Source organism: Crassostrea angulata, chromosome 1 (assembly GCF_025612915.1).
Source record: "Crassostrea angulata isolate pt1a10 chromosome 1, ASM2561291v2, whole genome shotgun sequence".
Taxonomy (NCBI): Eukaryota; Metazoa; Mollusca; class Bivalvia; order Ostreida; family Ostreidae; genus Magallana; species Magallana angulata.
Window position 1 is genome coordinate 4,545,099 of NC_069111.1, and position 23,788 is coordinate 4,568,886.

General features: G+C 35.7%; 2 protein-coding genes across 12 annotated transcripts in view; both read left to right on the forward strand.

Moving 5' to 3' along the window:
• Positions 1-901: 901 nt before the first annotated feature.
• On the forward strand, positions 902-15,579 carry LOC128175156 (uncharacterized). Its single transcript, XM_052840584.1, has 10 exons — positions 902-960; positions 1,112-1,213; positions 1,550-1,653; positions 1,765-1,825; positions 1,911-2,157; positions 3,080-6,737; positions 11,768-11,816; positions 14,139-14,241; positions 14,780-14,927; positions 15,097-15,579. Exons 2-10 carry the CDS (start codon positions 1,155-1,157, stop codon positions 15,195-15,197), a joined length of 4,530 nt encoding a protein of 1,509 aa, XP_052696544.1. The 5' UTR covers positions 902-960; positions 1,112-1,154; the 3' UTR covers positions 15,198-15,579.
• Positions 15,580-17,690: 2,111 nt separating this feature from the next.
• Positions 17,691-23,788, forward strand: part of LOC128189867 (dual specificity tyrosine-phosphorylation-regulated kinase 4-like) — a 36,092-nt gene continuing 29,994 nt past the window's right edge. For 3 of the 11 annotated variants that reach the window (XM_052861725.1, XM_052861779.1, XM_052861787.1), the window contains exons 1-2: positions 20,816-21,241; positions 21,944-22,066. In XM_052861725.1, the coding sequence (XP_052717685.1) occupies positions 22,041-22,066 (26 nt within the window). In that variant the 5' untranslated portion in view covers positions 20,816-21,241; positions 21,944-22,040. Of the gene's footprint in view, positions 17,731-20,800; positions 21,242-21,701; positions 22,067-23,788 lie in introns of those variants that run through there. The other 8 variants (XM_052861651.1, XM_052861734.1, XM_052861659.1 and 5 more) reach the window with 7 other exon arrangements.

Below are 23,788 nucleotides of genomic sequence, written 5' to 3' on the forward strand. Positions count from 1 at the left end.
ACAGTTCTGTTTAACATAATAATTGATTGGTAATAATTCAACATAATGTGAAGTATATGTATTCACACTTATCCATGCCTTATGGCACAAAAGCTGTTTTACATAAAAAGCAAAACTGCACTAAAGAAGCTAAACAAACCTACTTCAGGAAGATAAAAAAGCTATGCTTTATATTTTGCTGACAGCCTATACAGAGTGAGTGCAGAATCAAAGTAATTTATTTTGAGTTGAAATATGTCTATTTGTGTTCATTACTAAAAGCCATCAAGATGCAATACCTCACTCTGCCAACAAAATTATTTGTTTGTGACGGTCAGGCCGGTTTGAATACCGGCGCCAGATAGCTCAGTTGGTAGAGCAACTGACTAGAGATTCAGAGGGCCTAGCTTTGATTCCCAGTCTGGTCTGTCATTATTTCTCCCATTCCCCTTGAAAAGATTCCTGAAAACAGGCTAAAAAAAAACCCAGCTATTTCTGTGAAAAAAAAATGGTGACTGCTCACATACATGTACTGTATCCACTTATTGCAAGACATTTGAGGAAAATGAAGTCATTTTTATGATAAATTTGCAAATATTAACATTATGTAAATGATTGTGTCATGCAGTCAACAGAGAGGTCAGGTTTGTGGTATTGTTTGCTTGCTGACTGTGAACATTTCCAATCCATGCTTTAATTTTATTACAGATGGGACTTTTTACAGGATAGGGGGGGTCTGGGAGGAGAATATATGATTATACACTACTTATCTGTCATGAATGTCCAATCTCTTTAATGATAATCACTTAAATTATGCTGTAACAAAATGATCACTCTTGTATCAGACATAACAAGTGAGAAACAAAAGCATATTCTTTAAAGGTTCTTCAAATTCATAGGAATTTATATTGTTTTAGATCTAGTTCACAATGCAGAGCACTGGAAACAGAAATGTGAATCTCAACAAAACCACAAACAGAGGCAAGTTTCAAGTTTTATAATTTGGATTATTTAGAATAGTTTTAATTACTGATTTTGTAACCAAAAAAAGAAATAATCCCAAAAGAAAACTCTCGGACAAATGCTGTATACCGACAGAAATTATTAATGCTGAGTTTGATTTGTTCTTTAGACTTCAGGAAGAGTGTAAAGCTCTTGAAAATAAAATCATTGGTATGCAGAGCACAATAGAGAGTTTGAAAGAACAGATCCAGGATCTAAAAGAAAGCCACAGGTACAGCACAAACATTGAGGAAAATTGATAAAAAATTATGTTTTTGAAGAGGGAAAAATTCAGGAAATTGTTATTGGTTTGTCTGTCTGATTGTTTGTCTTTCTTGCTCCATAACTTTAACCTAGGCCATATCTTTTGCACTACTGAGCTACAGTACAGAAACTTTTAATTATGTAGTGAAAGTTCAAGGTCAGTATAGAATCAAGATCATCTTTAAGGTCAAAGGTCAATGTGATTTTTTCATAGTTTGGGAGAGAATGTTTCACACACATCTTAGTTTGAGAAAGAATAGGTTTGAAATGGTTATGCATATAATGAATGGTATATTGGTTTCAGGGAAAGCTCCGGCTTGAGGTGTAGAATGTGTGACCACCTGCAGCGGTTGAATGAGGCGTACACCAACAAAATACGAGAGAAAGACCGAAGGATAGCTGACCTTGGTATGTATAGGGGGATTGGCATAAAAACATAAGTTTGTGCTGATTAAAATGTAAAAGATATGCTGATATTGATAAAATAAATATGAACAAAAAGTGACATTTGTTTCACAGAAAACCAGCTGTTTGAATGCACAAAGAATTTGTCATTAGAGAAGACTTGGACCTCATCAAAGTAAGAAGTCCATTTGATATTAAGTAGAATATTCTTTACAATCAAAATATAAATTGAAATACCTTGTAAATTGATCTGTCTATAGTAATACTCCACATAAACCAAGGAGACAACAGAAAGCATCCCTCAACACAAGTTTAAGAAGTGAAAGCCCAGATTCAAGAAGTCGCAACACCCCAAACAAACCCAACACAGTAAATAAAGAAGCAGTCACAGCAACTATAGACAACAGGAGTATAGAGTCCAGCCTTGGGGAGAGCACCAAAGTCAACAGTGAGGAAAAGGGTCCAAAGTTACGTCTCCGCACTCGCAAACGAAACAGATACACTGAGGTCAGTACAGTAGTCTTCTGTTTCGGGTATTCATTGCCTTTTGGTAAACGGTGTGCAATAACCTTCAAATAAGTTTCTAGGTCTAGAGTTAAGGTCAAAGCAGAATTGTATGAAAAATCCTTCTCCAGATCATATATTATCTCCCCTTGGTCCAATCTGGCTCATACATCACAGAGTGTGCAGTGACCTTGATGGACATTTCTAAGACAAGGGTCAATGTCATATCAGAAGTGCAAAAAAATTATTTAGTCCTCCCTTAGCCCTATCTGGCTCGTATTTCACATAAGAAGAGCTTTTGGGTAAGGGGTGTTCAGCGACCATCGAACCAGTTTAACAAGAGCTTGGACTTTGGGAAGTTGTGTCAAACAGCATTGTGACGTAGACCTGACTATTTCTCTTTTTGTCTAGCCTTTGAGCTAAGACTATGCAATCGATGTATATTTCGCTTGAAACCAGTGTCATTTTTAACTTGTTTTGATGCAAGAAATGGCTATTTACAATTTAATGAAAGTCCAAGGCCATGTTAAAAAGGTTCTAAATAAAATTTCAAGGTTAAATGTGAAGGTCATAGCAGATCTCTTTAAAATCCGGTTTTAGACCACAAATTATTTCCCATTGGCATAATCTTGCTCTTATTAAACCCCCAAAAGCCTGTTGGTAATGGGTAATTAGCTTGACTAAAAGTTTTATGCCAACTTGGAAAATTTTTTGTTATAGGAAATGTCAAAGCAAAATCCTCTGAAATGCTTTTATCTTATTTTTCATTGTTTAAGCGGGGCCCACTGAGATGGTCACCATCTCAATGATGTCTACTTTTATTTAAAACTAATAAAGTAAAAAAAATTTGAATCCTCACGCTATACATAATCAATATTTTTCTGTGTTTGATTTATGTTAATCTTTTGCATTTCACACTGTTTAGGATCCTTCTCCTGAAAACAAGCGACAAAAAATCCATTCCAAAGACTACACTGAGGAAGAATCCAGCCAGTTGTTGGTTCCTGAAACTTGTGACCCAGATATCATAGCTGTGGATCATGAGGAATCTCCGGGAGAGGAGGAGGGACATCATCTGATCCCGGACACAGAAGCTGGGGTCGAGGGGACAACGTCTGACAGTGAGTCTGACCCTGATGAGACTGTTCCCCCTGGGTCAGTGGAGATATGTCCAGAGCCAGTGTCTGTGGGGGTTCCTCTGAATGGAAGCATTGACCCAGTGGTACAACTGTCTGTGCTGTGTGACGACTCTCAGAGTCTGAAGTCTTATTCCAAAGACTACACTGAGGAAGAATCCAGCCAGTTGTTGGTTCCTGAAACTTGTGACCCAGATATCATAGCTGTGGATCATGAGGAATCTCCGGGAGAGGAGGAGGGACATCATCTGATCCCGGACACAGAAGCTGGGGTCGAGGGGACAACGTCTGACAGTGAGTCTGACCCTGATGAGACTGTTCCCCCTGGGTCAGTGGAGATATGTCCAGAGCCAGTGTCTGTGGGGGTTCCTCTGAATGGAAGCATTGACCCAGTGGTACAACTGTCTGTGCTGTGCGACGACTCTCAGAGTCTGAAGTCTTATTCCAAAGACTACACTGAGGAAGAATCCAGCCAGTTGTTGGTTCCTGAAACTTGTGACCCAGATATCATAGCTGTGGATCATGAGGAATCTCCGGGAGAGGAGGAGGGACATCATCTGATCCCGGACACAGAAGCTGGGGTCGAGGGGACAACGTCTGACAGTGAGTCTGACCCTGATGAGACTGTTCCCCCTGGGTCAGTGGAGATATGTCCAGAGCCAGTGTCTGTGGGGGTTCCTCTGAATGGAAGCATTGACCCAGTGGTACAACTGTCTGTGCTGTGTGACGACTCTCAGAGTCTGAAGTCTTATTCCAAAGACTACACTGAGGAAGAATCCAGCCAGTTGTTGGTTCCTGAAACTTGTGACCCAGATATCATAGCTGTGGATCATGAGGAATCTCCGGGAGAGGAGGAGGGACATCATCTGATCCCGGACACAGAAGCTGGGGTCGAGGGGACAACGTCTGACAGTGAGTCTGACCCTGATGAGACTGTTCCCCCTGGGTCAGTGGAGATATGTCCAGAGCCAGTGTCTGTGGGGGTTCCTCTGAATGGAAGCATTGACCCAGTGGTACAACTGTCTGTGCTGTGCGACGACTCTCAGAGTCTGAAGTCTTATTCCAAAGACTACACTGAGGAAGAATCCAGCCAGTTGTTGGTTCCTGAAACTTGTGACCCAGATATCATAGCTGTGGATCATGAGGAATCTCCGGGAGAGGAGGAGGGACATCATCTGATCCCGGACACAGAAGCTGGGGTCGAGGGGACAACGTCTGACAGTGAGTCTGACCCTGATGAGACTGTTCCCCCTGGGTCAGTGGAGATATGTCCAGAGCCAGTGTCTGTGGGGGTTCCTCTGAATGGAAGCATTGACCCAGTGGTACAACTGTCTGTGCTGTGCGACGACTCTCAGAGTCTGAAGTCTTATTCCAAAGACTACACTGAGGAAGAATCCAGCCAGTTGTTGGTTCCTGAAACTTGTGACCCAGATATCATAGCTGTGGATCATGAGGAATCTCCGGGAGAGGAGGAGGGACATCATCTGATCCCGGACACAGAAGCTGGGGTCGAGGGGACAACGTCTGACAGTGAGTCTGACCCTGATGAGACTGTTCCCCCTGGGTCAGTGGAGATATGTCCAGAGCCAGTGTCTGTGGGGGTTCCTCTGAATGGAAGCATTGACCCAGTGGTACAACTGTCTGTGCTGTGCGACGACTCTCAGAGTCTGAAGTCTTATTCCAAAGACTACACTGAGGAAGAATCCAGCCAGTTGTTGGTTCCTGAAACTTGTGACCCAGATATCATAGCTGTGGATCATGAGGAATCTCCGGGAGAGGAGGAGGGACATCATCTGATCCCGGACACAGAAGCTGGGGTCGAGGGGACAACGTCTGACAGTGAGTCTGACCCTGATGAGACTGTTCCCCCTGGGTCAGTGGAGATATGTCCAGAGCCAGTGTCTGTGGGGGTTCCTCTGAATGGAAGCATTGACCCAGTGGTACAACTGTCTGTGCTGTGTGACGACTCTCAGAGTCTGAAGTCTTATTCCAAAGACTACACTGAGGAAGAATCCAGCCAGTTGTTGGTTCCTGAAACTTGTGACCCAGATATCATAGCTGTGGATCATGAGGAATCTCCGGGAGAGGAGGAGGGACATCATCTGATCCCGGACACAGAAGCTGGGGTCGAGGGGACAACGTCTGACAGTGAGTCTGACCCTGGACATGAGGGGACAGGGAATCGATACAGTCTCCGTAGTTCTCTCTTCAGTCCTTCATCTGAAGAGTCCGATACAATCCTCAAATCTCCAAGGAGAAAGGCAGCAGACAAGAAAACAGGACAGTGCCATTCAGAGGAAGTTAAGAAGAAAACGAGTGAAAAGGACAGTAATTCTGACAAGAAACTACCATTAGTGGAGGGATGTGATGGCTACATTCAATCCTCTCCCATATGCCAGGTTTACAAGAAGTCTAATTTAGAATCTCCAGATGTAAACAAAACAGACGCTGGGGTGGAGTCTGACGCTGAATCTCCATTACTGCTGAAGATAAACAAGAACTTAGATGAAAAAGGAGCAAAGGAGGGTAGCCCTGCCAAGTCTCGATTGTTTGCTGAGGACTGTGAGAGTATTGTGTCTCCTGTTGCTAACAGTTCATTGAGTAAATTCAGGAGTCTGTCTCAGGGCAGCAGGCAGAGAGGGAGACTTAACCAAAGTAAACTGTCGTGTTCGGAGGAGAGGAAGAGGAAGTCGGAGAACGGTGAGAGTTGGCTTAACTCGACTAAGCCAGCGGTAAAGGATTCCCCGACCCTGAGACAGAGTACACCGAGTCAGGTGTTTATGAATGTTCCCACAAAACCCCAGCCAGAGAAGTCCACAGAATCAGATGATATCCAGGAGGCCATTGAACTGTCTCTTAGAGACCAGGAAAAAAGTAGTTGTGAGTATGCAGATGTGGACGTGGCGCAGAAAGATAATCTGTCACTATTCAAACGACACATAACACCAATGAAATGTATAAAATCAGCTGGTAATGTCCTCAGTTTCAAAAAGAGAAAAAGGAAAAATAGACAGACCCCTATTGACTGTGACCCTGATGAGACTGTTCCCCCTGGGTCAGTGGAGATATGTCCAGAGCCAGCGTCTGTGGGGGTTCCTCTGAATGGAAGCATTGACCCAGTGGTACAACTGTCTGTGCTGTGTGACGACTCTCAGAGTCTGAAGTCTGATGATTTACCCGACATAGAGCCCTATACAGAGGAAGACGGAGCATGGAACGTGGAGTCCTATACAGAGATCGACAGAGCAGAAAACAGCTCACAGATCGGGAACCTGACAGATTTCAGAATCGAGGATTTGAGAAAGGCTCCTAATCCACTAACCTCCACCTATATTGATGTTGAGAATCCACCTCATGGAGTGGAGGATGGCTCCCTATCTGTTCCCTGTAGTGCAGTGTTAAGCAGTGGAAAGAGAAAAATTATTAGGATTCCTGACAACTCAGAGGGTAATATTAATGCAGGTGTAATGAAGAATAATGACCCTCGTAGAATAATGACCGGGGGTCATATTTCGACGTAGAATAATGACCCCCCCCCCCCCCTAGCTGAAGAATAATTGGATTTTTCTGAAGGAAAAAGACCCAGGGGTTATTTTTCTTCATGTTAAACATGAAGAAAAATGACCCCCATAGAAAAATGACCCCCCCCCCCCCCTCGTAAACATGAATAGAAATTGGTTACACCGTATCCAATATATGACTTTGAATTTTACTTATTTTTTCTGTTCAACTGCTTTTGTAGTTATAAACACCGAATTTGTAATTAAATCGCGGTATATAGTTTTTCATATCCGTAGCAGGCACACACAAAATACTCTTACATTGCCACAAATTGATTGTTAACAGTTACGTCACTTTTCTCATCGACATACGGCGGGAAATGACGCAAATAAAGACAGATTCGTACACAATGAGGATATTATGTGATAATTAACGAACAATAATCATTAAAGGATAATTGTTGTTATAATATAAGCAATATTCACTGGTGAATGAATTGTCAATCTTAGAATGATACATGTATATATCTTTATGGAAAAAAACTAAGGGGACAAGTAACGTAGGAATATGAATTCTTCTTATTTACATTTCTTGAGGAAAGTGATTTTAAAAAAATCATTTTGCGTTAGTTTTGTTTTCTTCTACGTACTACATGAACATCAATATTCTAAACATTTGTTGTAATGTTGTATTTGTGATCATGAATAGACTTTATTCTTTTAGAGCAAATGTGTGAAGAGTACCTGACTATAGTAAATCTTAATACATAATAAACACTGATCGATTGTAATAAGAAACGCTTGTTTCTAAAAGCGTTGATAAGAGGTTAGGGCCCATGTTTGGGGTTTATATCCCCCTTGATTTTGATCACACGATCTTTATTGTATCCAAAGTTACCAATGCTCATACAAACTATGTGATGCATTAATCATCTTGATATTAACTAAACTTACTAAAGTATGCCGACGATAAAGTAAAATATATTTTCTGTACGAGTACTCTCAGTACTTTGACGATTTTCCTTATTGGCTGTTAACCTCTACTGGCGTAATGGCTGCGGTCAGTGCCTAACAAATTCAGCTTGGTTATAATGCCTAGCAGTGGAGTAAACTTTTCATGATTTTAGTTTCATCATTAATTCCGCGTGATGCACTTGCATAACCAGCAGTTTGTAATAGTGGAAATCCTCAATGCAAGTATAATTCATGAACAATAGAAAGAATATAAAAGATGCGACGGCGAAGCGCGAAGATGCGAAGACGAAAGTGCCAAGTTGCGAAGGGGAAGAAGTGATACTACTATTGCTTCTTTGCCTTTGCAACTTCGCACTCTCGCCTTCGAATCTTCGCGCTTACGCCTTTTTAGCTCACCGAGACGAAGTCAAGTTGAGCTTATGCTATACTCCCGGCGTTGGCGTCCGGAGCTGGTTAAAGTTTTTGGTGCAGGTCCTGTATTTCACCTAACCTGAATGGATGGTGAGTCTTATGATACAGATGCACCTGACAGGCATGGATGCTGAATCAGAGCCATAGGTTGGGGATGCTTGAGGAGGTAAAGGTTTTAATTGCTGGTGCCCTCTGATGATGATATCTTAGTTATTACTGGTCCTAACTTCACCAAACTTGCATGGATGGTGCGTCTTATGATACTGATGCACCTGAGAGGCTTGAATGCTGAATCTGAGCCATAGGTTTATGATGCTTGATGAGGTTTAGTTTTTCGGAACAGGTCACCTGTTTTATAGATGATAGCTTGCATAGTTGATTTAACTATACTATAAATGAAACGCAGAGGTTGCTTCAGATGCAGAGCCTGATCTCCATTATCAAGGATGCTAAAGAAATCTCTTACCTTACTCAAACCTGCTTGATAGATAGATGTAGCTGTTGTTAAATGATATAACATGATTCATATGATATAGTATTGTATGATATGAAACACTATTGTTTAATAGGATACAATATAATACCATATGTTATATTGTAAAATGTTATATGATACGATATAATATTGTATAATTTTTTTTTTATATTTTATGATATGATATTGTATCATGATATTGTTCTGTATAGTATGGTAAATTATGATACAATATTGAATAAAATTATATTGTTTTATTAATTAATTATGAAATCACATTATAGTATTACATATGATATTGCATTATATAATATTGCATCCTATGATATAATATTGTATATTCTATGATATTGTATCATACAGTATTGTATAATATGATATTGGTTTCTGTAATATAGAATTATATCAAATGAAATTGTATATATGATATTGTTATATTATAAAATATTGTATCATACGACATTGTATAATATAATATTGGTTTATATGATATATTATCATATTACATGAAATAGTATTTTATGCTGTTGTAATATATATTATTGTATCATATGATACAATATGTATAACATAATTGTATTATATAATATTTTATTTTATCCCATGATATTGTATCATTTGATGTGATACAATGTTGTATCAAATTTTATTGAATCATATAATACAATATCATATCATTTATCAAATATGATACAGTATCATACAATAAAATAGCATACTAAATTATACAATATAATAACACATGTTTCAATGTTATGATGTATTATTGCAATATGATATTGTTTCATATAATACGATGTTGTATTATTTTTTATGATATTGTATTATTTGATCAAATACAATAATGTATAACACAATAAAATGTAATATCATACGTTACAATATCATATCTCACAATTTTTGTACGGTATTTTTTGGTACTATATGATATATATTGTAAGTATGATAGGATGCAATTTTTAATTTTATATTATTGTATTGATTAACATATGATCATATGATTATTATACAATTTTTCAACAGATGATATACGATAATGTGTCGAAACAGAATCCATGAATATCCAAGATCATAAAGGATGGTTTTCATATAATATGATAAAGGTGGTCTCATAAAGGTGATGCCTCATAAAGGTGATGTCTCGTCTCGGTGAGCTTTGTAATCTGTGATTACCTATGTTTTAAAATTGCAGAACTCTCTATCGTTTAAGAGTTCCGAGGCATATTTTGGAAATTTTATTTTTATAAAATTAATAAAATTAAATTATTCAGGGGGATAGGGTCCGGACCCCCTCTCCCCTTTTACTGCGTGAAATTATTAATATTGAATTTTCCCGGAGGACGGACCCTCTGTCCCCCCTCTAGATCCAGGCATGAGCAAGGAGTGTCGCATAATGAAATTTGAATGTTACTTTGTTTGGTCCACGGTAAACAGACGGCTGGTAAGTGATAGGAGTCTGGAAGTGCATACATGTATGTACACACTATGGTGGACATTAAATTTTGTGTGGAGTATGTAATAATTAGGCATAGTCAGCACTGTTAAACATATATGTCACATGTAAACATTAGAATATTTATAAACATTCATAGTAAGCGCGATGGCCTAGCGCATGCGTACCAATAATAGCCTGGATTAATCGAAAAACCTTGGCAATACGGTGCCTGCATTAAATTCTATGTAATCGACCGAGACTTGCTGAATGCAATCAAAAAAGGCGTCGGCGAAAGTGCGAAGATGCGAAGGCCAGAGTGCGAAGTTGGGAAGGAGAGATAGTAGTATCGCTCCTTCGCCTTCGCACTTTAGGTATCACATCTTCGCGCTTCGTCGTTGCATCTTCCCATTTTTGCTCCTTCGCCTTCGCACTATCGCCTTTTCAACTTCGCATCTTCGCCCTATATTAAGTTTGGAGTGGCCCTATCGGAACACCATAGATATATGTAAATATAATTGTTAAAGGGGCATGATCACGATTTTGGTCAAATTCTATTTTTCTGTTTTCATTAGTTACAATGCTTAAGGAAAGCATTTCTACTGATCAAATGAAATTTGAGGGTCAGTTGTAGAGTTATAAGCAAGATACATGGCTCACAATTCTTTGTCATGTAAACAAGGCTCGTGCCCTGTTGTTGTTTACATAGGTTTAATATACCAGTAAAAAATCTTTTTCAAGCTGATTTGTCTATCTTCTTGTTCATTTTAAGCATAAATAAACAGTTCCTTACGTTTAACACATTCATTAGGTCTAAAATTAGAATTTTCACTTCAACATTCAAAATGTAACGTATGACACTCAAATTTTGGTTGCCTATTAAAAATGCCTTACTGAAGCATTTTGAACACTAAAATCGGAAAATATTTTTGTTGACTAAAATCGTGACCATGCCCCTTTAAGATGACAACCATACCCCGATGCAATACGTCAATGTCTTGTTAAAACGGAAGAATTTTTAAGATTATTTGAATATGAATTATAATTTCTGTTACTTTCTGTAAACTGCAGCAGTAAAAATTACAATAGTGTAAAGACTATTTCACAAATACTAAAAAATATATTGAAAAACTTTAATCTACAAGGGGGTCATTTTTCTACAGGGGTCACTTTTCTTCATGCTCATTTTTATGAAAATGACACTTATTCTTCAGGCAAAGGGGTCATTTTTCTACGTAGAATAATGACCGGGGGGTCATTTTTCTGCGTAGAATAATGACCGGGGGGTCCTTATTCTACGTCGAAAAATGACCCCCGGTCATTATTCTACGGGGGTCATTATTCTTCATTACACAGGCTTATTACAGGAAATATTCACCCCTGTTTTATTTTTGCCCTTATTTTAGACTGGGCGAATTACAATGTCTCCAATTTACATCTCTATTAACACAAGTGAATCTGGGCGAATTCAGGACACTCGGGGCGAAGTCGTTTGCAAGTCTAATAGGGAAAAATAACACAAGGCGAAAAATAACCCTGTATAAAGTATACCATCATTTTAAAAGTAAATTGCATAATAAATGTGAATCTATTTGATATATATGTACTGTAATACATGTCTTAAATCATATCTTTTAGAAAATAAAAAATATACAGTTAACATGCATATTCAATATCCTTGTAGATTCCAATAGTGAAAGTTTGATGCCAAATCATGATGATAGCTTTGACAGGTAAATATTGGTGCCTTTCTTTCTTCCTACTGTTTATGAACAAAGTTAGCAATTTAGCCAGTGTTATTAAAGAATTATCTAGATAGGGAATTAACCATGAAATTTTAGTGTGTGCCCCATTATCAATAAGATGTGGGAGACTGACAGATTTATATGAGAAATGTTGGTTTTCATAAAATTTGTAAACCAGGAAAACACTATGGCAGACAGCAACTTAATTCTGAATGAGGTCAAAAGTTATAACTGGTTCGTTACTTCATATGTTTTGATGCGTAAGCACTGTTGGATAAGTTGCTGTAGAAGATTGGATAACTTAGACAATGGTCATAATGACGGGAATTGTGTAAAACATTTTCAATGAAAAAAAAACAAAACGTTTTCAGAATAAACACATATGTAAGCTGTTAATGTCCTTGTCTGCTTCGTTTTTGATGACTCATCAGTTCTTGATCGCTCGAAGTGAGTCTAGGGTCCCGATTTTTTCCCTATATAACTAAGCAAATTTACTATTGATTTCTCGAACTCTTGATCTCTCGAAACCCTTGATCTCTCGAAGTCAAACTGCAGTCCTGTTGTTCATATTATATAGTTTCTTACTCTCAATACCTCGAAGTCGCTATGTATCTCCAAGTGCTATACCTAATTAACACCTACTTGGCCATTTAAATGGCTCCAGGCGTTCGACGCAGGACCTGCGTCACGAGTTGTCTTGTCCTGCAAGGTGATAATTGTTTGATGATTGACCATACCGATACCTAATTTATTATCAACCGTTTTATGATATTTTGGAGATGCAATGAAAATGAGAAATTAATTAAATTAACACGAAACATTAATATAAATTGAGCCATGGTCAAAATTTAGAATTATAAAACTGTAAAAATTAAGCTTATTAGCATTATTGTCATAATAATGATTATTGCTGAACAACTTCTTACAGCTGGTGAAGGACCCGTACAGTGAGAACAATGGGTGATACTCAGTTATCACATTTATGACATGTCGATCGTCTTGCAGTCCAGTTGTATTGAGCAATTTGGTCTATGATACATGAAATAAATAATTATCATGAATTTATTCAATAGTTGTTTGTATTTAGTTTTAATAATATCCAGTACTGTATATTTTACTGAAAAGAAAACGTTGTTTAATCAGGTGCGAAAGGTTAGAACTAAATAAATGGCTTCATCATAACATCCGGTAAGACTAATTTTAAAACCCGTCGGTCAACCCGGAAAATTCCGAACTCTTGAAAACTCGAACTCTTGAAACCCCGAAGTTTTTCCTTGGTCCCATGGACTTCGAGCTATCGAGAGTTACCTGTATGTTAGACAATTTTAGCTCCTTGCTTCTTTAAAATGTGTTAGACAGTTTTAGCAATTTTATTTGTAAGCAGGTGACTTACGTGAGACCAAATTTGTTTTGATCACTAAAACCTTAATGGCACTAACATGTTCTTTGACATGTAGTATTTTCTAATCTTTTCTTAAGGTCAAGATCTAGTAAATGATTCATGATATAGATTCTCTCAATGATGCTTCTTAACAAAAGCTTGGGGTGTACCAGGGCTTAATTCTTTGAAAATCTTCTCCTTCGCTTCTAATTATTAAGCAAATGAACTTTAGGTATGTAGTTCTGATGCAGAGGAGTGCCTCTTCCAAAATTGTAAAGTTTATGGCCTCTGGGTTGGGGTTCTTGTGTAAGGATGGGGCTTTAAATGAATGCAGTAATTCTTTCAAAATCATCTCCTCTGCTCCTGGATATTTATCCAATGAATTAAATACATACCAGTAGTTATGATAAGGTAGAGTGCCTCTTCCAAAATTATGAATTTCATGGCCCTTGGGTCAGGGATTCTGGTGTTTAGGCAGGGCTCTTGTGATTATATTAGATAGGGTGGTGTGATTTTGACTGATTATTTTCTTAGTACTTAAGACTGATTATTTTCTTAGTATTTAAGACTTGTTCAATTATGTCACTGTGTGTTATGCTACAATTTTTTAATAATTTCTTTAAAAAATTTAGAAAGTGTATTTGATTAAAAAATCCCGGAATATTAAAAATGATTTCATTAGCCTTGTAATTATAATGCACATGAAAATAAATTGCAAAAGCCACACTGCAGTTACTCAGGTGACTAATAAGGCCCATGGGCCTCTTGTTTTCTTAATGGGCTTCAATGGCCCCTCAAAAGGGTTAACAATTGCTAAATTTGCTTTAAAGTAAAAATTTGTACCGCTTTAGCTCAGAGCGTTGAAGCAATATAAATATCCTGTAGTTAGTCCCTGCTTTCAGTAATTGTGTGATTACATCTATCAACAGAGTACCTGGTAAGGAGCAGCCAAACTTTGCTCATGTGGACGTCGTCAGGAAGCAAGACGAGCGCCGACGTCTGCCGGCTCACAAATGTGGGGAGTGCCGGGAGGTCAGTCAATTAATGAACATGTAGTTGGCTGTAATATTCAGTCTCATTCACAAATATATTCACAGTAAGGTAGACCCCTTCCCTGTACAATATATACCAGGACATGAGTTTAACCCAGGATGAACAATTTGACCCTGAATGCTATGAATGTGTAGTTTGCTTTAAATGGGCCTTTGGTTAGGTCCTCACCAGAACTCCTGTCTGAATGGCAATCTTATTTTAACAACATAACATTTCTGGTGTAGTTTGTGACTTACTTGTAAAAATGGTCCTTATTAAGTGCCGCAAAAATGAGAAACAGAAAAGATTGAGCTTAGATTTCATCATTCTGATATTCATTACATGTACCCAGTAAATGAATATTCACTAACACCAAAAAAAAGACAGAAATTTCCCTGTGATGTTAGTTAGCCTTTAATTGATAATGCTGCAATGAACCTTTCTTCAAGCACTGATTTCCATCCTGCCTTCTATAGTAATTAATGATATTGAAAGAAAGAATCCTTTTTCAAGAAATGTTTGATATACCTGTTTACAGTACTTTGAGGGGATGGGTCTGTCTGAGGAGGAGATACAGAAGAGACTCCAGACGTGTTCCAGACACCGCGCCAAGCATGCCGCTCCTGGAACTCCAGAACATTTCTGGGACATCGGGATGGAGGACACTTTGGAGTGTGAGGAAAGAGGTCAGTTTTTGTACACAAACACACACACACAAACACACTCACAAACACAGAGTCTTTGATGCAGTATACACAAATGGTTGTGGAAGGTGATAAAACCTTAAAATTAACATACAAAGGCAAGCTAATTTTTGTTAAAAATTTACATAGAATCTTATTTGTATTTCACCAGGATATGTGAACACAAAGGATCCAGATGAAGGCAAGCCGAGGTTCAGGAGGAAAAGACAACTGAATAAAATGTTTAAATCTAAAAAAGAGGAAGAAGGATGAAACCAGGGGCAGCAACTCAGGAAATCATTTGAATAATTTACATGTATACCAGTATGTGATTTCAGGGACCAGAAAATATTTTAGCAAAACTTGCTGAAAACTGACTTAATTTGTTATTTATTTTAACTGTTGTTTTAAGTTTCATGTGTATATTAATTATACACAGTCAAATATTCCAAGTTGTACATGTATTGAATTTACTAATATATATAAACTGGTATATTCCAAGTATTATTTATCCGACTGTAAAACAGACTTTAAAATAGTATATTCATTAGTTGTTTTATATACAATCTTTACACATATCAAATATCAATTTTGTACATATGAAATAATAAAATCAACATATGATGGAATTTTTTTGTCATTTGAAATACACTTATACAGTAGTAGGCCAATCTTTTAGATTTTTTATTTCTTTGCTGTTGTCCGTCTGTCTTTCTGTTGGTCTGTCAGTCGGTTCACGAACAGTTTCCATTCATATCCGTTGCAGAGGTTTCACGTATTGAAATGAAATTTGGTATACAGATTTATCATAATAAGGTGAAGTTTGATTTTGGGTACGATCGAACAATTTTCAATAGAGTTATGCCCCTTTAGAAAAATTCCAATTATGTGCTGTTTATGTTTATTTTCTTCGCTGATGTTTCCAAGGAAAGGCGACATAAATATTTCACAAACATCTTGTTTTCTTTAAATTCTCTCTCCCTATCAAATGTTTCAATGTCTTTGTTCAAACAACTAGACATGATAGATTTTATGATTATTGAATGAAGACAATTCTATTATAACTTGAATATCTTTTGTCAAAATATTTGGAATTAGAAAACTTTTTTGCCACATAGTTTAATAGCACCCTCTGGAAGAAATCTAGAAATTACTGGACAATTACAATATAATATCATTAGATGTTGGGATTTTTAACAAAATGAAGTCGCTATCCTTGAATTGATCAGCTTTTCAGTTTGACAATTGAATATCTCTTCTGTGGTATACTTAAGATTATAACAAGAGATCTAAAAAGTTTTAACTGAAATTTGAAGTGATACTAGAATATTCTTATATTTAATTACATGATTGTAAATTGGCAGTCTGACACAACTTGCAAACCAGAGGGTCTTGTGGTAATCTTTATGACCATCTTGAACAATTAATGAAATGCTTCCTTTGGTGGTTCAGTTTGATTGAAGCAGGCATGGCTGTCCACCCACCATTCCCACTTTTTCTCGCAGTAAAAATTTTTTATTTGAAGGAGTTGACTTCTGACTTTCTTTTTTTTTGTAGCATGTAAAAAATGAAAGCAAAAATGAGGAAATTAACAGTGAAATTGCAGTTTTAGAAAAAACACATACTCCTGGATGATTATGCTACATGTGTTTGAAAGTGAGCCGTCACAAACTAATGAACGCATAGTCAACCTCAAAAGTATGAAATAACATGAACAATTATGATAAATATTATTTATTTTATATATTCGAACAAACGCCGTCACTTAATTAACTTGACACTGCTAAGAATGCACTGAAAGGCAGTTTAAAAGATTATTGAATGATCATATTATGAATACTAGGACAATTGACTCACAAGGGCATCGTATCTGCTCTACACTCTATGACATACGTGTATATAAATAATAGTGTATTCTTTACATATATCATAGAGTGTAGAGCAGATACGATGCCCCTGTGATTGACTCAAAGTATCTAGATTGTTATTTGGTTGATCAGAAGTTGTGAAAACAAAATTTTATTTTTTAGAAATCAGGAGAAATCACAGTAAATGAAACATTGATAATCATAAGACCGACGGATTTTTTCACAAGCATTTCGTTCATCAGAAACTGAATGAGAAAAAATTGCATTGAGACAATATTAACTAATAGTATACAAACTTAGAAGTATTATCAACTTGTACAAAAATGAACAAAAAATCATATTTTCTAGGATACGCAATGTTTTTTATTTACCAAACAGACACTCAAGCTATAGACTATTTTCCCACTTACATAGACATATTTGTATTGGATTTATTTTGATAAAACTATTTATACTCAGTCTATCTAATAAGTACAATATGTCCGTTACAAGGGGACCAAAAGATGATGATAGTTGGAATCTATCAGTACATTTCAAGAGTGATATCCTGCAAATTGGAATTATATTTTGACAGTAGTAAATTGAAAATGATTTGATATTATTTGAAATTTCATTTATTTAGTGGTTCAGAAAATGAAAAAAAAAAAAAATCTAAATGTTAAACTGTAGATATATATAGTGTCACTGTCTGTCCTAATAGAGGTCAACTGGTTGGACACGTCAATTCAGTCATTTTTTTAACTTTTGAAAATTTCTGTAAATCGTTTTGATTTAAAATACTTACTTCAAAATGAAAAAAAATCAGATCCGCGCCTAAATGCATCGGGTGCGGATACTCATTTAATTCGTTTCGCCACAATGATTGTTCCGCAAAATTGGATGCTGAGCCGTCTGCAACAACATGCATGACAACAAAACACTACATGTGGCCCTATCAGGTATTTTTACATGCCCTTTTTGCATTTCTACTTTGTAATACTGTCCGATAAAGTGAGCTCACTTTTATGTTTAATGATAAGGAAGTGATGGCGTGTCCACATTTAATAACCAGAATTTCCTCTAAAAGGTTGTACACAATTGCACAACGAAACTGATTATCCTGATATTGAAGGCAAATTAGGTAATATATCATATTTATATTGCCTAATTTGCAATAAGGTATATGATAGTCTTTTAAAATTAATTTGCAATTCAATTCTTTTCTAACGCGGATTTTAAAAAAAATTACCTGGTTTACTTGAAATTCATTAAGAAAATAAGCGGAAATGTATAATTTTTTCAACCATTATTGAATTACTAGGTTAAACTTCTTGATGGACCAAAATACAAATTCTAGATCACCTCTTGATTCCTACATAATTAATACATATGTATTCATAGGCTCCGTCTTTCAGATCGAGATGCAGATGTACAGTATATGTATCACGGTCTGTAGAGTTTACATAATGAACTGTTATCATAAGTAAAGTTTCATTTTCAGATGCTGTATACATGGAATGATATACCTGTAAAGTTATAGGCCTACCCCAGATGAGTAAGCAGCTAGGTTAAATAAAATTGTTTATAGGCTGTTTCACTCAGAAGTACTAATTTATTTAATGTATCAAATCAAACTTAACTGCAGGGATGATGTGTCTCCATGATGCATCTGGAGATGCATAAATCAGATTTTACTTACAGGTTACATTGGATGGAAAAAAATTATATTGGGTTATTTTTGCAGTAATCTATAATTTTTATCCCCCCCCCCCCATCATTTACACACTGCAATTAATATAGCATGCTTAGATAATATACCGGTATGTAGATATAATACATACATTGTACTGGTAGTTAGGTTGCATTTGTTCAAAACTTTTTTTTAATTGCCAAAAAATGACTGTTGCAAATTAAAAAAAAACCCACATTTACCCAATTTTCACAAATTTGCAATTTAAAAAAAAAAAAAGCAGAAAAAAGTAACACAATACCGGTAGATATTATTAATCAAAATATTTTGTCAAAGTTGGGAGAGATGTATTCCTCAAAGATACATTTGATATAATGACCCCAAAAATTGTGTAGGTATTGATGTTTTAATTTTATCCAAACAATAATATAATAATAGCAAAAACATCATATTATTAAAAGCCATCTTGATCATGTTTCGATCATAATTGATTCTTATTTGATAAGTGATGACAGTTTATACAATTGTGGGCTGTGAGTTGTGTACAGGCAGTATTTACACAAATTATAAAACAACTTTAATCAAATCATCATTATTGAAAAATTATCAGATAATGCTACAAAATTTTGATGTTCGATTAGAAACAAGCAGACTCTAATAGATATATAAGTAAGTAAATTATTTATTATAGTGACATGTGCATATTATGTACAATTGTGACGTATGATACAAATTTTATAACAACTACTTGTACATGAATATTGGGCACCTGGCCCATTGGGCCTATAAGTCACCTTTGTAATATTAACAATTATAGTTCATCACGCTTTATACAAGGTGTATCAATTATTAACTTGTATTTGGGTTATGGTACATATTAAATCACAATGTTACATTGAAGTTTATATCCTAGAATGAATAAATTATTGCAGTTTTGCCCTCATATTGCGATTTCCATCGCATTTAAGGAACTCTTTCTCTTTAGGTGACATATTTTCCCATAGGTCCTTCAGATGGTCGTTCCAATAAGGTTTTGTGTGTCTGAAACGCTTTTTTGCCGACTTGGTTTCTAATTTAGGAATAGTGTTGTTCATTTCGTTTATGATAGTAGTACATAATTTATTGTATATATAACATCAACGTTGGTCTGTGTCTCCCTGCACGCTTCAATTTCTTCAATAATATATATTAATGCAGGTTTGTTTGTTTCATTGCTCATAAAATCAGCAGGTACACAATTCAGTTGGAAACGGGTTTTCCGTTGTTGTTGTTCAATTTTTCTCTCAGGCGAGCGTGAAAAAATGCTATATATACCTGGTAAACAGCAGATAGATAGATAATTTCTGGCATGAAAAAGAACCATGTAACATGAACTTAATATATGAAATGATATTAATATTCTATGTCCAGAAGAAATGAAAAAAACCCCATGTAAAATATGAGTTCAAATGATTCCACAATTAATGCATGCATGAGAGATTATTTACCGATATTAGTAAAATGACATTGAGACTTTGTGGTTGTAAATTTAATCTCTATTGATTTCCATCCTTTGTGAGAAAAAGATACTAAGAATTAATTTACTCATTGAAAATGTTTGTCAAGCTATACGCTTTATTGTGGTTTTTGATTTTTTGCCCCAATTTTCTTTTGGGAGGGATGGGAGTTGGACTTGATCTTTTAATTTATGTTTTTGAATGGGTGCAGAAAAAATCAATTGTTTTTTAAAGAACTCTCAGCTAGTTTCAGTTTATAATATTCTTTTGCAATTTAAATCTTTCAAGATAAGTAAGTTAATAACAAGTTGGAGTCAAGGATACTGCTATTTGTTTTGATGATAAATTATACATATTTATTTCTGTATCAAGTAATTTTCAGCTACAGAGGAAAGATTTGTCAGACCAACTCAGTAAACATGCAGTCATTTCAATGCAGGTGTAATTCTGCCATATTAAGAATAATGTATGTAAATTGCCCTATGGGGATCAGTTGCAAAATTCAATAGGCCAAGGCATCTATTTCCTTTTAAATGTACGTATTCAATATACAAAGAAATGTACTGACAAGTTGTTTCTTTTCTGTAAATATGTTTATTTCATGTGCATTGGTTCTCCTGAAAAATTACCAACATGGGGTATCCCAAAAGGATTTACATGATTTAAATACAAAAATGTAATTGTATTCCAAGGAATGAGATATTTAATTTGTACCGTAAAATAATTACCACATTTTTCCTATTCAGAGATGTGTAAGTTGGGTTCAGGACAGATTGTATAATATGGGAACAGTTTTTGTTGTGTCTAGCTGGTAGCTGTATTAATTCCCTCAGTTTGTCACCAATTCGACTGCCCAATGAAATTGTCACCTCTGGAGACAGCACCGGGCCACAAAGTCCCGAACACTCAGGGACACATTGTATGACAGTTAGTTATGAAGTGGTAAATTGTTCAGAGAGCTTTAACTTAGGATCAACTTTTAATTGGTTTTGGACACGTTTACTTTAAAGTTGATAAGTTAAAAATCAAATCAATGAATAGAGATGTACCCATGAAAAACTTTAAAAGCCATTTTGAAGCTAACGACTGAGATATGCTAATCTATATAATTGACAGTCACTGGGAGAATAGAGTGTTCCAGTGAAAGATCAAAATATTTACTGCTTGTGGCGTATCAGATTTAAAGATGAAATTATACAGAGTGCAGAGAATGTATTGTTGGAGATTTTAGTGTGAAGGATCGGTTTCTGTATTTATTGTACAAAATTACTCTCAGTTTGCAAGGTAGGTTTTTTCTCTATGATTTTCTGCATGAAACAGATCAGATACCTGGTAATTTGTAACAAAGCTGTTTACTGTCTGTAATTGGTTGTATTTACTGTTCTGTAGACAGTCTGTTGATTCATATTGCTTGTATTCAGTTATTTGTTATTCATGATGAAGATTTAGAGACATTGGTACATAAACACTGTCACTTGAGTGTTGAAGCATTGAATCAGATCATGAAGTACAGTATTGTCGATTGGTTTCTATTTCGAGCGATGGTTAGGATGCGACAAGTACCTGTCACCCATTATTTATCATTATTTAGAAATATACCAGTCAAAAGAAGTTTGAACAACTTTAGAAAATTTCTAGTGGGTTCTTGTAAGTTTTAATGAAATGTGGGTCTATAATTGACAGTAAACCCCATTTGAGATTTAAACTTCTTAGTATTTGATAGTTTGAAGATTCTTAAGTCTGTCTTTGCCTTGTGATATATCAATCTGATTTGCTATTATGTATATATTGGTTTTATGATTTGGACAATTTCTGGCGATTAAAGATGTAGACATCATAATGGGGCATGTACACTGAGTGAGAACAAAGACTCTTACACAAAGCAGCCTTAGTCTAGCTCAGATTGAGATCTTTGGTTAGGGGAACTTGATCTTGAGTGATTGTTTGATGAATTGCAGTGATCGGATGCCTCGACTCTAATTTCAGGTCATTATTGTTACCATAGTCTGAGTACAGATGAACACTACAGCCACACTAACTGTCAACTCGTATAGAGGAGAATACCGACCACTCAGAAGTTACTATGTCTAAACCAGGCAAAAAGAAACGGTAAGACATACCATGCTTTTTGGTCTTGTTTATTTCATTTGTCTAAAATTTATGATATTCATGGGTAGATAGAGACTGAAATCAGATTTTAATCTGTGTCATCCTATACACACAAGAAATAAATCGGAAATTCTTGAGTTTTGATAACGCTTCAAAACATTTTCAATAAAATGGTAAAACTGTCGAGTTTCATGTTATTATCGACACTAGTAAAGAGGGTTTTATCTTGATGAGGTGACTCTTCTTTTGATATATTTGATTTTTGACAAGAGTTTTGGGGCTTGTTGGCATTGTTATCATGGGGGATGATAAATATTGGTCATATGTGGTGACAGATTGTGGATTTATGTGACTGTTTCTAGCCAGCTTATTTAAATTGACGATAATGTCAACATAATATTATTATGTGGGGGGTGTACTAGTTTCAGAATTAGATAATCTCTGACCCTCTCAGTAAAAACTTCCACTGAGAAGCCGCAATGATAGTGAGCAATCTATCACAGAAATTTAATCTACCTGATTCCACCCAGGATAAGTGAATGGAGTATGGGTAAAGGTTTATCAATGATTTGTTGTCTATTGTTGTATGTAATGTTTGTCTTATTTATCTTTCAAAGGAAGAGCTATGCCAATATTGTTTTGTTCATGATTTAGAGCAGTCGGTTATCAAAGGCGATCAGATAGTGAAAATTAAAAAAAAATGTCCTTTGTAGTTACCTGTGCTTGTTTTTCAGGTAACATTGGAATTTTTAGTTATATTTTAAAAAAGATTTATGGTACTAGTATCATTTTTTGAATTTAGTTTATGTACGTGTATAATAGTGGTGAATTTTAAACATATTTGATATGCTGGTTATTGCATTGCTTATCCGTTTGTTATTAAATGAAAAGACCACATATACCAGTAAATGATTTGAAAAAAATCCTGATTATATCCTTTCCAATGCAATTACTTGTATATATTATCAACTTAGTATATGCTGCTATAGTCAGAGCAATGCAACTGTGGCCAAAGTTATGACCTTCACATTTTGCATTTACTAAAGTTTCAAAGAAAGTGTTAAAAATCAAAACTAAATTTGATTTATATATATTTGTAAAAGTAATTTAACTTGGTCTGAATGGTCCTGATTGTCAGACATTTGCCTCTATGACTCTAACCTTAGTATCCATTTTACCTTGAACTAATTAAGTTTTGAGTTTCCATGATCCCCTTTTTAATATGTCAACTGATTCAAAGAATATGCCTACCAGCTGCTCTGAGCGACATCTTTTGAATCAATGTTGGGAAAGTCCAAACATATTATTTAGAACTTTCTGTGAAGATTTAATTGTTTCGAATAAAACAGTGTTGGAACATATGAACTTTGTGTAAGATCCAAATACCATAATCCCTCAGAATAAAAATACCAATACAATCTTTGAAAAAATTGATGTTGGTTTTATCCTTTTGATACTTCAACAAACAATTTGACTTACGAAACAAGATAGAAATACATTTTAGCAGAAAAAATGAAGACTGTCACGCAATAAAACTTCTCAGAAGTAAACATTTTAGTCTTTATTGATGTTATGCCAAGATAATTGGCATTTGTTTTCTTCCTTGGAACCCATTATTCGTTGACTGGCATTGGGTAATTGTTGTGATTGCCAAGGACTAAATTGTTTCCCAATATCCATATCAAGGAGCAGTAAATTGAGACCAGGCCCATTAACACAGAT

Excerpts from the sequence above, each read along its gene's own strand:
- LOC128175156 (XM_052840584.1), top strand. The coding sequence starts at position 1,155 with ATGCAGAGCACAATAGAGAGTTTGAAAGAACAGATCCAGGATCTAAAA. Across the intron at positions 1,654-1,764 it reads CCGAAGGATAGCTGACCTTG|AAAACCAGCTGTTTGAATGC; the intron begins GTATGTATAGGG and ends TTTGTTTCACAG. Across the intron at positions 11,817-14,138 it reads CATGATGATAGCTTTGACAG|AGTACCTGGTAAGGAGCAGC; the intron begins GTAAATATTGGT and ends ATCTATCAACAG.